Source organism: Zea mays, chromosome 2 (genome assembly GCF_902167145.1).
Source record: "Zea mays cultivar B73 chromosome 2, Zm-B73-REFERENCE-NAM-5.0, whole genome shotgun sequence".
NCBI classification, from domain to species: Eukaryota; Viridiplantae; Streptophyta; class Magnoliopsida; order Poales; family Poaceae; genus Zea; species Zea mays.
Window position 1 is genome coordinate 5,443,788 of NC_050097.1, and position 15,497 is coordinate 5,459,284.

The 15,497-nt window shown below is 50.5% G+C and overlaps 1 protein-coding gene across 2 annotated transcripts; it reads left to right on the forward strand.

Moving 5' to 3' along the window:
• Positions 1-10,623: 10,623 nt before the first annotated feature.
• Positions 10,624-14,610, forward strand: LOC606486 (glycosyltransferase). 2 transcript variants are annotated; one of them, XM_008670438.3, is made up of 3 exons: positions 10,624-11,862; positions 12,022-12,516; positions 14,050-14,610. In XM_008670438.3, exons 1-3 carry the CDS (start codon positions 11,111-11,113, stop codon positions 14,156-14,158), a joined length of 1,356 nt encoding a protein of 451 aa, XP_008668660.1. In that variant the 5' UTR covers positions 10,624-11,110; the 3' UTR covers positions 14,159-14,610.
• Positions 14,611-15,497: the final 887 nt, after the last annotated feature.

A 15,497-nucleotide genomic window follows, 5' to 3' on the forward strand; every position in this document is an offset into this window, starting at 1 on the left:
CTAAATATATAAAGGGATATAGCTGATTGCGGGCACCAACAATCAAACCAAAATCAATGTATCTTTCGTTCTTTAACTTTTGTTCTATCAGTAGACAGCAATATAGCATCTCTTCAACTCTACATTGTCTGGAGATGTTTTGGGTGATCTATCGATTAAAAGACAAATCCTAGGATCTCTACTCCCCGACGGAATACCTCCCGGGAGCGAGATTCAGATGTTGTTGATGAACGTCGTCGTCTCTACGCACACGCGGACAGTCCGGCGACTCCAGCCACAGACGTGGACCGTCCGACTTCACCACATAGAAGATCCGTTTCTGTACCAGGTTGCAGATCGACCGACCTAGCCGTGTTGTCGCAGAGAGCACCGCCGCTTATAAATCTAACTTCATCCGCTCGACTCCCATTCCATCTAACTGCAACGCAATGAAAGTTCATGCAGGAAGAGCAAGTGTCATGCTCACCAAACCATTTGAAGGCGGCCTACTCAGCTCCCTCTCCCCAGATGCCTACTGGGCTGGGCTGGCTTCTGTGTGAGGCCGCAAGTGAGAAAGCAAACACAGCCAGAGGAGCCGCCAATCCGATGAAGACGAGAAACATGTGGTGTTCGATTCCCAAATGCCGACGTTTGACTCGACCTACCCGGCCCAACGCCATGCCGCGCCATTATCTGATGAGGAAAATTAGCGAGGCAGCAACCCATGTGCATCCGCTGCCGGCTTTCCTGGGGCGAGCTGGTGGAGGTGGAGAGGAATCTTTGCGTCCTCCCCTGCTTTTAAGCGTCTGCTCCTGCATCAGCATCGATCTCTCAGGAGGACCTTCCAAGTCCAATCACTGGTTCTGGTTGTACCCCTTTTCTCCCCATTGTTTCAACCCAAAGCAAAGGCAAGAACCACCTCCCTGGCGCCTTCCTCACCTGAAAACACGTTTCGCCGCTCAGCTGGAGCCAAGTTGTGAACCATGTGGGCGAATTCGCTGGAAGCACCACGGGCCATTAATTAGGTCACCTGAGAGCTGGCAGCTACACTAATCGTGTAGTATATTGCACTAGAATCGATTTATCTACTGTCTTCGTTGGAAAGTTGCACGGGTAAACTAGTAGCGCTGCTCACGAGCCAAGTCATTCCCACTGCTTTTACCACTGTTCCCTGACCGACAAAATCTGTTACGCAGCATGACGTCCGATAATTAGGCCTCCCCAAGTCAAGGTTATTCATTGTCGAATGGTCCAATCCATGCAACACAAACATGATCCCCAACAGAAATGAAATGGTCCGGAAAAGAGGAGCACGTAACGTCAGACGAAAGCTTAGGTCTTTTTTGGCCTAATGCTAGGGCCGTGCATGCATGCATGTCTCTGCATATGTAGCTCTGAAGAGATGTGGCCTGCGAGCCACACGTTAGGTCAAATATTAATAAGTTGGTTTATGGGCTCAGTGGGAGGCGTACTATTATGACCTCATATGATTGCTGTCCTGTCCTCTAGTGTTGTGCTGTTGGATTGTCCAAAAGCAAGTTAATTAGTGCGGTTCCCATGCAGTGGAGGTAAAAAGTTTGATGTGCCCTGTGACTAGACTAAAAATGGAGTCTACCTGCCTCTAATTGCGCGCGGTTTATCAGTGTACTCTGTCCTGAGTCAAAGTTCTACTTGAACCATGGCTTAATCGTGAGGGTTTCATTCTGTCCTGCAAATGGACTGAATTTGGAGTTGTTTTACTCCTGCAAACTGGAAGGGTTTTGCCGCGGAACTCTCAAATAGCCGTTGAACAGTTGAATGTCTATTGCTATTTGCTACGTATTACTACCTCCTCCTAGTACGAGATAATAGAAATAGATATATGTTTGTGTATTTTTATTTTGGAAAGTAGACAGAAACAGTAGGCAGCATATCTTCTAATTGGACCAGTTGGCTCTTATGAGTTTTGCCAGTACTGTCCTTGTTTTTTTTACATCATTTTGCTACTGAATTAATGGACGCCCCCCGGCCGTTTCTTCTCCCAAGCGTCCTTGTATTCTTCTGTAGAGTGCACACCACACACCGCCACAGTCTCAGACATGTGCAGAGATCAGCCAGAGCAGAGCATGTGATCGGCACAGAGCAATAGTTAATGGTAGTTAGAGAGCATCGGCAGCTCGTTTCCTGGACGCAGCAGATACCGGGAAGAAGCGAAAACAGCCGCCTTTCTGCCGGAGAAACAACGCGCTCCATCGTCGGCCTGGCCCCCGTCGGCTCCTACCGCCGCCGGCGAACCAAACAGGCCATAGTTTTTACTCCCACCCTGACCTGCTGCTCTAACTACACACGCAGCAAAAGGATTTCCTGGTCTGCACTGGACATAACCTGAGCCCCCACCCCACTGTTTCCCTTGAGCTGCAAGCGTTGCCATCCCCTGGCACTGGCACGGCACGGACGGCGTTTAGCGTAAGAGAGAGGACGCCACAACTACTGCTCCAACCAGCTGGTGCCTAAACAAGGCAATTGCAACCCAGACGTCGCTTTTTTGTCCCCCGTGGCCGTCAGGGAATGATTAGTTTAGTTCTTCCACGAGCTATAGCTAGCTGTTAGCAAGTGACTATTGCCGACCACTTGAGCAGCATATGGCACCTTAAACAATTGCAAAGTGTTGACGCTTTTTTGGTGCGCCAAACACTCAACAAGAACCGTGGCGGTGCCCTCTGCACAGGGGCGGACGGTCCGCGCGCAGGGGCCGGACGGTCCGCGGCCTGGTGCGAGGCGCGGTGGTATTTTCTGCGCAGGGGCGGACTGTCCGCGGCCAGGGGCCGGACGGTCCGCGGCCTGGTGCGCAGCCGAGGCTTCTCTGCCTGACGGCCGGACGGTCCGCACCCTGGGGCCGGACGGTCCGCGCGTACGCAGAGGCGGCGGAAGTCGCCAGCAGCGCCTGGATCTCGCTCCCGGGAGGGACCCCGTCGGGGAGGAGAGATCCTAGGTGGTGTCTAGGCTCGGGCCGGCCGACCTAGACTCCTCTAATCAACGTAGAGCCGAAAAGAGACGAAGAATTTGGGGATTGGGAAGCTAAACCTAAACTAGACTAGAACTACTCCTAGGATAAAATGCGAATAAAAGTTGTATTGATTCGATTGTTGATTGTTACAAATCGGCCGTATACCTCTCTATTTATAGAGGAGGGGGGCTGGACCCTTTACAAACTAATTTCCGAGCTTATCCCATGATTTTAGCTAACAACCGTAGCACAAAACTCGGAACCCTAATCTGTTCTGCGCACGCGCGGACCGTCCGGCCCACAGGCGCGGACCGTCCGGACCGCGGACCGTCCGGCCTCAGGGCCGGACCGTCCGCGCTCAATTCTGGTTCGAACATATGCCCCCCTGCCTTTTGGTGGAGCTGAGCGAACCAAAAGCAACTAACTCGATGTTATCACATCGGTTTTCTTAGGCATCTTGCCACTTACTAGGATGGTACGCAGTGGCCTTGGTCTCGATGGTTGACTCAACGGACGTGATCCCTTTAGATTTGATCGAACTGTCAGTCCCAACATCGCCGAGCGTCATACTGGTCCTGACCAATTCGTCACCTTGCCTTCCTAATTCTCTAAGTGTTCTGGCGTAGCTCCGTAGTCGACCAGGTCTTCTTCTTGCAGGTCGTCTTCCTCCATGGGCGTCGGTACGTCGTCGGAGGTGTCTTGGTGTAGTGCGGATGGTTCGGCCTCAGGGGTCGGATGGTCCGCGTCCTGTGCAGATAATCCGGCCTTTATAGCCGGACAGTCTACCATACCTGCAGAGAGATGCACAGTTGTTGTTTTATTTACTATCTTTGTGGCCGTTTGACTTTTCTCAACGGCCTTTGGTCTCCATCTCTTTTGCGGTGGCGGATACTGCGGATGCGTGTCGTTGAATATTCTTTCTGCCTCTTTTTCCTGATTCTCCTTTGCTCTGAGGCGCTGTAATTTTCGCTTTTGCGACCGTGTTAATCCCGATGGACACCATCGGGGCATGGAGTATTTTGGATCGGCTATTTTATTGACAGTCGTACTTTCTTTTTTGTTTGTGTTGGCCGATTCACCAAAAATCATCGGCCCTTCGTTATTTTGTTGTACGACGACATCTGTCGCTCCTATTTTAATGACCTCTCCCTTTTTCGTACTGTTGGAGGTTATAGTTGTATGCCCCCCTGCCGGATTAGTCAGCCTTTGGGGCCGAATTGTTCGGCAATCTTGCTGGGCCTGTGCTCGTGGACCAGATTGAGGGGCTCTCAATCGGTCTTGTACTGGAGGTGTCAACCTATTGAATACAGATGTTTGGGGTGCCCCCCAAGCGGGGTACTGTGGCATCCCAAATAGGTATGGTGGCATGCCCCACATTTTATTTGGGACGTATGGTGGAGGTATGTATGTGTATGAATATGGCATAGATGGATATGGTGGTGGAGGTGTCCATGCAGGTATGTTAGGTCTTAATTGAACATTATGACCTCTCGTCCTTTCCGATTGGTGTGGTGGTCCAATCGGCCTAACCTGCCGTCGCACCTGGGTGGGTAAGCGAGGTCCCTTTGGTGGACGGTCGCTGGGGCCAGCCTTCTTTTTCACATATTTAGACAATAATTGATCAAAGGTCAGGCTAGATTTTACCAACCGACCAGTTGCCTTGAACGTGTTAGTTTTCCACGTACCTATTTTTGGTCGTCGTGGTTTGAAGGTATGTGGTCGCCGCGGCTCTTCGGCGTTGCCGGACCGTCCGCTGGAACGCTCCGGACCGTCCGGTGATGTTACGGACCGTCCGCGCCTGGACACCGGACCGTCCGCGATGCGTAGTATGGGTTCTCGCGCATATCTCCTTGTCTGTGCTTGCCCCCCAGCGCTGGAGTTTGTGATGGTTACCTTCAGTGTCTCCCCTCCATCAGGAGTTTTCTCGGCCATCACTTTCCTGCAAGAAATTTTGTTGTTTTCATCGGCCTCCCGTGCGTTGCCGATGATGACTTCTTTGTCTTTGCCCTTATCGGCTGTGTTGGGCCGAATTAGGACCTTTTTGCCATTAAAGTCGATCACATTCATTGGGAAGGGCTCCGTGTCCTCCTGAAATTTCAATCGTCCCTCATTAATGGCCGATTGAATTTGTCGTCGGAACACATTACAATCATTAGTGGCATGAGAAAATGAGTTGTGCCACTTGCAGTATGCGCGACGCTTTAGTTCGTCGGCAGGCGGAACGATATAATCAATTTTAATGTTACCATTTTTTAGTAATTCATCGAATATCTTATCACATTTGCCGACATTAAATGTAAACTTAACCTCCTCCTGTCGTTCCTTTTGAACTGACTGCAAGGAGTAGCAAGCCGAAGATTTGGCCTGCTCGGGCCAAACTATTTCGGCAGTGTAAACTTTCTTTGGTTCATCGTCCGAACTACTTTGATTGTGTTCTACTATAGGGACATTATGATGAACCGTTCTGACTAGTTCTTTGCTTCGGCTTTCACAAGCCGAAGCTCTCTGATGTAATTGTGCTAGAGTAAAGAACTGGATGCCTTCTAATCTCTCTTTTAAATAATAACGCAATCCATCAAAGGCTATTCCCGCCAGTTGTTTATCTGTTAAATGAATTTGAAAGCATCGGTTTCTCGTATCCTGGAATCTCCGGATATAATCACTAACCGATTCATCCTTTTCTTGTCGTAGGGTCACTAAGTCTACTAAATCTAGCTCATAATCACCAGAGAAGAAATGTTCATGAAATTTTTGCTCTAAGTCTCCCCATGACAAAATGGAATTAGGAGGGAGCGTGACATACCATGTGAATGCAGTCCCTGTTAAGGATAATGAAAATAAACGCACACAGAATGCTTCGGTGTCGGCCAATTCTCCTAATTGTGCTAGGAACTGGCCTATGTGCTCACGCGTGCTCTTTCCTTGGTCACCCGAAAACTTTGCAAACTCGGGTATCCTGGTTCCCTGTGGGTATGGGTGGTGATCAAATCGGCTGTCATAAGGCTTCCGATATGATTGCCCCCCAGGGATCATGCTTACTCCGAGCTTATCTCGGAACGCCCCGGCTATTTCTTCCCTCACTATACCAATGGCAGCCGGTGCAAGACCACCGGCTCTCTGGTCAAACATAGGTTGGGTTGGTTGCATGTTAGTATGTTGTCGTTCCCCCCATTGGTTTGAGCTACGTGGTGCATTTCCATTTGCCCTATATGGCTCATATGTTTGATCGTTTCTTTCCGGCCTTCTAGGTGGGGCCGGAAAGCTTTCCTGGGCTCTGAATCCTGAATTAATGGGCTGGTGCATTGCATAATGTGATGGGAAGTGTTGCTGGGACGAGCGAGGATTCAGGTAATAATCCCCCTCAAAAGACTCATGCGCGGACTGTCCGGATACGTACCCGGACCGTCCGTGATTATATGCGGACCGTCCGTCGTTGTATGCGGACCGTTCGACTGGATAGTTTAAATTCGGTGCCCTATGTGGTGGCTCGGGTGTGTGTCTAGGTAACTCATTAAAAATGGGCCCGACTGTGGCTGACCCGGACGGTCCGTGCTCGCGAGCGGACGGTCCGGACATGTGTAGATCGGCTGGTTTACTGCCGATTTGCGTTTGCTCAGGGTACGTGTCCATCGGCATCCCATAAGGGGGTTGTGACTGGTCGTGACAACCTTTAGCCGATGTATTACGTGTATTATCTCCTAATTCAACCTCGTGTGAAGGAAAATTTGCTATACTAGATTTATCAAATGCACGTACTAGTCTCCTACAATCGTTTTGCATAACCCCTATGATATTTTGCATCTGTTCTCGCTGTTCGTCTATGTAAGCTTTAAGAGATTGGAGTTCGTTGGTGCTACTTACATTTGGGGTAATCGTAGTAGGTCGGAGCGAAGCCAGATCTGTCGCCCGTTGCCGAACGACTTTGTTGTTCCTGTCCACTTTGAAGTCAGCCAGGAACTTCGCCTTTGCTTCTTGGATCAGCTGCTCCTGGCGCTCCTCGAACAGAAGTTGTTCTTCAGCCGGCAAGGCTTCCCATGTCGGTGTGATGATATTGCTGGTGGAAACCTCAGAGCTATCTTTTGAACCGGCCATTGAGGGCCGATTTGATAGGTCTATATGTGTTGTCCCCAGCGGAGTCGCCAAAAGTATGTTGACGCTTTTTTGGAGCGCCAAACACTCAACAAGAACCGTGGCGGTGCCCTCTGCACAGGGGCGGACGGTCCGCACGCAGGGGCCGGACGGTCCGCGGCCTGGTGCGAGGCGCGGTGGTATTTTCTGCGCAGGGGCGGACTGTCCGCGGCCAGGGGCCGGACGGTCCGCGGCCTGGTGCGCAGCCGAGGCTTCTCTGCCTGACGGCCGGACGGTCCGCACCCTGGGGCCGGACGGTCCGCGCGTACGCAGAGGCGGCGGAAGTCGCCGGCAGCGCCTGGATCTCGCTCCCGGGAGGGACCCCGTCGGGGAGGAGAGATCCTAGGTGGTGTCTAGGCTCGGGCCGGCCGACCTAGACTCCTCTAATCGACGTAGAGCCGAAAAGAGACGAAGAATTTGGGGATTGGGAAGCTAAACCTAAACTAGACTAGAACTACTCCTAGGATAAAATGCGAATAAAAGTTGTATTGATTCGATTGTTGATTGTTACAAATCGGCCGTATACCTCTCTATTTATAGAGGAGGGGGGCTGGACCCTTTACAAACTAATTTCCGAGCTTATCCCATGATTTTAGCTAACAACCGTAGCACAAAACTCGGAACCCTAATCTGTTCTGCGCACGCGCGGACCGTCCGGCCCACAGGCGCGGACCGTCCGGACCGCGGACCGTCCGGCCTCAGAGCCGGACCGTCCGTGCTCAATTCTGGTTCGAACACAAAGACAAAGGGCAGGGGGAGAAATAGTCCGTGCTGCTCATGCGGTCGTAGTATGAATTATTAGTATAATGTATAATATTATAGTATTGTATTGTGGAGAGACTGACGCCTATGTTCTACGTTCACGTTTCACCGAACGGTCAGTACGTCAGGCCTGGCAGAACGAATGTTCAGACTTGTTCGCAGAAAAGAAGAAGAAGAAAAAAAAAGAACTGACCGAGACTGCAACGCAACTGAAGAATTGCAAGAAACGTGCCGGCGGGTCAGCTGGTCTACTACTGCTGCTGCCACGAACTGTCTGTTGCACGGGCTGGCAGTTCGGATGCAGCAGTCACCAACCAAAGCGTAGGTGTTGCGGTGGAGGAGAACGTATATCCATTTCAAAAGGACGGAACCAGCTGATGTCATGCATGTGCGTTTGGCATTTTTTGGCTGGCTACTTGGCTAGGTATGCATGACCGTTCTTGATCAAGACATTCAGCTCTGCTCTGCTCTGCTATGGGCTGGCTGTTCATGAGTCCATCTGTACGCCAAGACTTGGCTTTTGTTTGTGTCCGCCGGAGTGGTAGACCGTTGCCAAATGCCAATCGACCAATCGGGCAGAGCTCTTGGCAAGGTTACTGCAGCGAGCGAGCCCGCGCTCGATCTGCACCGTACTGATCGACCATTGCTGTATTTATTAGTTTCTTCGAGTGAGGTCTGAGTTCCTTTGCAAATTTGTTTCTGGATTCTGAAAATCAATGGGGCGGCTGCAGTTTTCCTGTCACATATGTCTCCGAGAAGGGCCGGTAACGGAGCAAAAACCACTTTGACAAACCCTATTTTCCAAAGAGATTCCTATTTTTTACAAGGTAAATTAGTTCATTTAGTTTTAAATAAAAATAAAAATCATTAACAAAATAAAGTTAACAAACTAGCTCTAAATAACTAAAGATCTTATTAAAATAAAACTCTTCGGAATTAATGCACAGTGAAATCACAAAAAATCCGGAGAGGATAGCTCGAAAGGAGAACTCGACCCCGTCTACAACTAGCCAGTTCTAGTTTCCGGACCAAGGATCTGGCAGACGCGTTTCCCGATGAAAGGAAAAATGATAGAAAAAAATGTCAGACGACATTCAAGCGTCAAGCGGGGGTAGAGCAGAGGATGAAAGGATAGCAAATTCTTTTCATGGAGACTATGTAAATGACAGGGAGAACATGGTACAGTTGCTACCCCGAAACAGCGTTCTTTTAAGATCCAGCAGTGCCGTGGATCCGGCAAGGCATCACAGTTCATATAAGGGCTCGCACGTGAATACCATCACTCGTAAAGGCCAAGGCAATAAGCGACCATGAAACCCTGCAGCAGTTTACAAGGTCGCATGGTAGCGCAACATGGCGACACAAGCTTCACTCCTTGCCAATCATCAGTCTTTCTCTCTCTCTCTCTCTCTCTCTCTCTCTCTCTCTCTCTCTCTCTCTCTCTCTCTCTCTCTCTCTCTCTCTCTCTCTCTCTCTCCAATCATGTTTCATCCTCTCCACTCTGGCACTCTCCATATTCTTTTGTACCGTGTATTAATACTTCTTTTGTTGATATGGGAAGGATAGTTTCTTTTGTTGATATAGAATTTCTTGCTAACAAATCTTGTAATGCAGAAACTATCATAGTTCCTAGGTGCATTAATTATTACTCTATCATATAAGTTTTTTTTTGCTGATGTGGTAAACAACTTAATAATAGGAGAGAAGAAAAACAATTTCTTAATAAAAAAACTATATATCTACATAGAAACCAACCATCTATCCTCCCGTCCCGTCGGAAAAGCTGGGAATGGCCGCCATTTCAGACCCACGGCCTGACCTGACACGGCGGGCGCCGTGTTTGGCGCGTCCTCCCGCCTCTGTCCTGGACCGGTCGAATTCATGAATTGCTTTACGCTCTCGCCACGGCCTGGGACGCCTCCACGTACTCCGGTACCATACCAGTACAGTACCCACCTTGCTAGTGATGGTGCGCTCCGGTTCGGCAGCGGGGCGTACGTACGGCGGCAGCGCTGAATGCGAAACAGATTTATTGCGGGTGCAAGGGTCGGTCGGTCGGTTCTCGTGTCTGCTCCATACGATCCGAAGCACAAACACGGCAGCTGCCACCGCATAGCTTAGCGCACATCCATGATTCCTCGCGGTAACCTATCACCGCCGCCGCACCGCACCGCATGGTCTCATGCCGTCATGCCTGCGTTTCAGCTTGTGAGCAGTAGTAAGGCTATTCACGATGGGGATTTCATGTCCCTGTTTCCAAAAATGCCACATAAGATTTATGAATGAATGAAATACCCTCTCTCAATAGAGAGTTTCATCTCACTATTTCATATGTCAACATACTTCTTAAATGCTACATATAAATAACCAATAGAATTTACTCAATTATATGAAGATGAAACAAAACACTCTCAGTGGAGGTTTCACACAGTTTCCAAGATCTTGGAAACGAGTTAACATGGTTTCATCCCCATGAAACTCCATGAAACTCTTCCTTCTTAAATGGTGTGACATGTCATCAAAATAGCTGATGTGGCAAACTAATTAATACATGAAACACCCCATGAAACCTCCATTGTGAATAGCCTAACCACCTCTGTAGCTCAAAGGCGTTTACCCGAGCTCAATACCCTTGGCTGGCTGTCAGGGCTTCATAAAGGGAATGATGGCCTTTTTCTTTAAGACGGCGCGCAGTGCACGAAAGCGTGTTTTTTTCCTGCCTAACGGCCGAAATATTATTCTCACCCTTTCTGGAGTCTGGATGCCACTGCCAGTCTGCCACCCACCCAATTCGGGTGTCCTTTTCCTTCCGGGCGCTTCGTGTCGCACCAGACCACCAGGCCGGCACTGCTCCTCGCTGCCGATTGCCAAATTCCCAGGGCGCGGAAGGGGCCATCATCCAGCCCCACGCCCCCACCAGGCCACCACAACCATCCCCCACCACCAGCCGCTTGCCCTTCCTCCCCTGCTGCTGCTGCCGCGCTCCTAATAATTGCATCGCCCCGTCGTCCCCGCCCTGTTAATCCTGCAGCGGTAGCCTATCCTGCCTGCCACCTGCCACCTCGCTGCTTATATCACCGGCTAGCTCTCCATCAACGCCACCGCCCGCTGGCTGGCTGGCTGGCTTAGCGCGTGCTGTGAGCCTGTGACCGACTGCGAGAGCACCGCACCGGAGGCCGGAGCACGCCCGCGCGCGTGAGAACCGCAGCGCAGAGCCAGGGGCGCGCAGGGGATCTTGTCCGCAGGTCGGTAGGCATGAAGCTGCCGCTGCTGCGGCCGCTGTGGCTGGGCCTGGGGTCCGCGGCGGGGCCGCCCGACGCGGCGCCGGAGCCGGCCAAGCCCTCGCTGCCGGCCGCGTGGCTGTTGCTGCACGCGCTCTTCTGCGCCACCTCCATGGCCGTCGGCTTCCGCTTCTCCCGCCTCATCGTCTACCTCCTCTTCCTGCCCACCCCGCCCATCAACCCCGCCGCGCACCTCGTCTCGCTCGTGTCACCGCCCGCCGTCGTGCTCGCGGGCGGCAACGCCACGGCCATGGCCACGATCACCACCACCACCACCACCACGACAACCGTCACCACCACCACCACCGTGGCCGCCGAGATCAGCGCGCGCCCGCAGCACCACCACCACCACGGCCCCGTCTTCGTCGGCCGCCACCCGATCCGCGTCCGAGCCTGGCCCCACCCGAACCCCAGCGAGCTTCTTGACGCCCACCGCATCCTCGCCGCCGTCCAGAACGCGCAGCGTAGCGCCAAGCGCCGCGGCGCGGGGCCCGCCAGGCCCGTCATTGCCGTCACCCCGACCACCACCTCCGCGCTCCAGGTGCCATCGCTCACGTCTCTGGCGCACACCCTCCGCCTCGTCGACGCCCAGCTCGTGTGGATCGTCGTCGAGCCGGGGCACCGCACCGACGCCGTCGCCGCGGTGCTCTCCCGCTCCAACCTCGACTTCCTCCACATCACCGGCCCTGGAGACTCCACCGCAAGCCTGCGAATGCACGCCCTCAGGTACGTACGCTGTACGCATGCTCCAACCACGAGATGGGATCTCATCTCACGCACGCACTCATCACCTCTCGCTCATTAACTAGCACGATTCCTTCCTGCTCATAAGTCATAATTCCAGATCTCCCTCACCACCTCTTCGTCTCATTAATAATGTAACAGGGAGATTCGGGCGAAGCGGATGGACGGCATCGTGGTGTTCGCCGACGAGAACAGCATCCTCCGTACGGAGCTGTTCGACGAGGCGCAGAAGGTGACCACCGTGGGCGCCGTGCCCGTCGGCATCCTCGGCGAGGACGACGGCACCAGCGAGTCCTTCCTCCAGGCGCCGTCGTGCGACGCGGAGGGGAAGCTGGTGGGCTACCACGTCTCGGAGGAGACCGTGCTGCCGGCGAACCGGAGCGACATGCTGATGGCCAGCAGGCTGGAGTGGGCCGGCTTCGTGGTGAACGCGCGGGCGCTGTGGGAGGACACCAAGGAGCGGCCGCTGTGGGTGCGCGATCTCAGCGCCATCGACGATGCAGACGCTCGCGCCGCCAGCCCTCTCGCGCTCGTCACCGACGCCGGCCGCGTCGAGCCGCTCGCCAGCTGCGCCCAGGCGGCTCTCGCGTGGTCGCTGCGTTCCGACAGTCTCCACGAGGTCAAATTCCCACACGAGTAAGTTCGACAGAGACCTCGCCTGCTACTTTGGAATTTCAAGTATACAAATTTGCCTGCACTGCAGTTAGTATTACTGCCTGATAGTTAATTACCCATGCTAGCTAGTTGCATGCTTATAGATCTACCAGATTTCGATTCGTGGTGCGACACGAGGTACACTTTGGTTGCTCAAATTATGGTTGGTTATGGTGTTCCTAATTGATTCGGTGGGGGTGGGGGTGGGGGTGGCGCGATGAAAGCAATTTGCGTAGGCCTTGATCACATCACATGCCCACCAAACATAATAGGGACTGTTTTAAGAACAATTCCACAAAGAGTACTGTTAGCACAATAGCACTGTCACAGAATACTCGTTGTGTACAGATCAGACATTGAGACTGCGAGTTGTGATCTGTCTATCTCAGTCTCCACTACCTGACGCCGCCGGTGGTTGCCGTTTTCATGAACAGAGCTTGTGTCGTTGGTTCTTCCACCTTCGTGTCATTGCGCCTCGTGTTATAAATTAGTGTTCCCTAAATACAGCCATGATATTAGGATTCATCCTTTTAATATAAGCTCCGTACCAAAATAGTATTCGGTTTAGTTTTCCATTTTTATATCTATATTTATCTAGGTGATGATGAATATAGACTCATATATAGAACACATGTACCAAATATTGTATGAATCCACTAAAACCAAAAAACTTTTTTTTAATAGAACAGGTAGATCTCGTGCCGGCTCGTTCAAAAAAACTAAAAACCAAAACAAATTTTGTTTTGGGACAAAGGGAGTACTAAACATACAGCGTGGCGCTTCATTGACTGAGGAAATCGTTTTCCTTCAAATCAAATCATTTCATGATCTTCGTGGTGCGTGTTGTTTAATCACAAAGGATTATATAATTGACGTACACCTTACTTTCTCCAAAAGCTCTCTATTTGCTCCACATGGCCACCTAACCTAGCTGTCTTATCATACTCCTATCAAAAGCAGAGCCAGGTCATTCTAAATACTCATACCTATCACTTCAACTAACATATCCTTCCTACTCCACCGATGGAAATCTTTAGACCAGTAAGTAATATTTTGGGTACAAAATGCGCGCGTCATGGTTACTTTGGTGTTTAGTTGTTTTTGTCATGCACACAAATTCAGATTTGAAGGTTTGGAGTGCTGAAGAGTGAAGACTGAAAACTGCTGTCGGCATCTGGCACCTCTGGACTCTGAAGGGACCAAACTTTGGTCAATGCACGCCTAGTTAAATTTAAGGGACCAAATCTAAGATCTTATTATGCGGCACATATATATTTGAACATACACATTCAACCCAAATAACAATAAATGATGAAACAAATAATGTCGTGGAGCCATGGGCCCAGCTATTCTGCCGTTCTTCACTTGTTTACTCGTGTCATTACAACTATACATCACCATGACTATATGTATGTATGCATGTATGTATGTATGTGCTCCTACTAACTAGTTAAGTTGTTGCTGCTTTTTTCATACAGTAAATGCATGTTTAATCATGTGGCATTTTGGGTGCAGGTGGAAAATCGATCCGGCACTGCTGAATACCGGTGCCCGTCAGCAAACTGTTCAACCAGAGACACAACCGATGCAAACTACTCTAGCGAGCACTGAAGACCAGCACTAGAGGACTTTTTTTTTTGTGGACAGTAGAAGTCAGAGCAAATCAGGCAGCTGTTGCTCCCCAAGATTTGTCAAAAGTGTTTCCTCAAGTAAAAAAAATGACTAAAGTCCCCAGTTCCCCACTGATGCACCGTCGGTGCCAACCTCTGCCAAAGTAACAGAAGGCCTCAGCTCAGCTCATTTCTTTGGACTCCAGATAAAGCTACCAGCAGCACATGTAATCTTGGTCACTTCGTCGTCCAAATCCCCATGTATCGACGTATAAAAAAATAGGTAAGAAGTTTAATTATCCATACCTCCGTTCCCCTTGCTGTAGAATACTAGCATTTTAGGCATATTGTTTTCGTGTAAAATAGATGAGAGCAGGGACTTGCAAAAGGCTTGTGGTTTGGGAATCCGAAGCATTGGTTGTACACTTGTATGAAATAATGATGGTCCAGTTTTCACTTCGCTTTCTATACACGTCGTACGTATGTCAAGATGTTTGGCCGTGCAACCCCTGGCGGTCAATTGGTCTTGGTGTTCCTAACTTTGAAACCATACTTCCACAACTGAATCATTACGTATTTTAGATGCATATTTTATCCGACTCAGATATTTTTCAACGTATTGTTAACAGAAACGGCGAGTAAAAAACGAAATAAATCAACCAATAAATCACAGAGCACAACACATAGATTTACACAGAAAACCCTTCAATGTGAAGAGCACAACACACAGGTTTACATGGAAAACATTTCAATGTAAAGGGGGAAAATATGAGCACCAGTCAGACGAAACCTTCACTATATGTGGAGTGTTTACATAACGCCGTCCGTAGACGACGGCTTACAAGATAAGTAAATGACGACGCACAGCAAACTCTAATTTGAGTCACTAATATATATGGATAGTCTATGCCTACCGGCGATGAGCCTCCGCTCCACTCACCGCTATGTAGAATTTGGATCATAAACTCAATACGTATTATATCCTACTAGCGGTCCTATATTTTCTCACAGCCTGCATGACTCTGTCCAGATCATCGTTTCCGAAGTCCTGAACTGATGGCTCAAACAATTTGTCCACATGTTCTCCTACCCTAATAAATATAAACTTGGGAATTGGAGGTTGCGTCGTCGCATGGACCTGGGCCGTCTGACATTTGTGGCAAGGAGTTCTCTGGCCCTCCACTAGTAGGCTGCGATAGGAACAAGAAAGGATCTCTTGTAGAGTTTAAAAATGCCAGCCCGGTCCACGGCGTGTGCACGACGAATCCTTATCCATCATGGACGTATAGCTGGATGGGCTAGTGATGAATCCACCCATAACAGCCCACGGGCCACCTTTTTTCCCCCCCATTT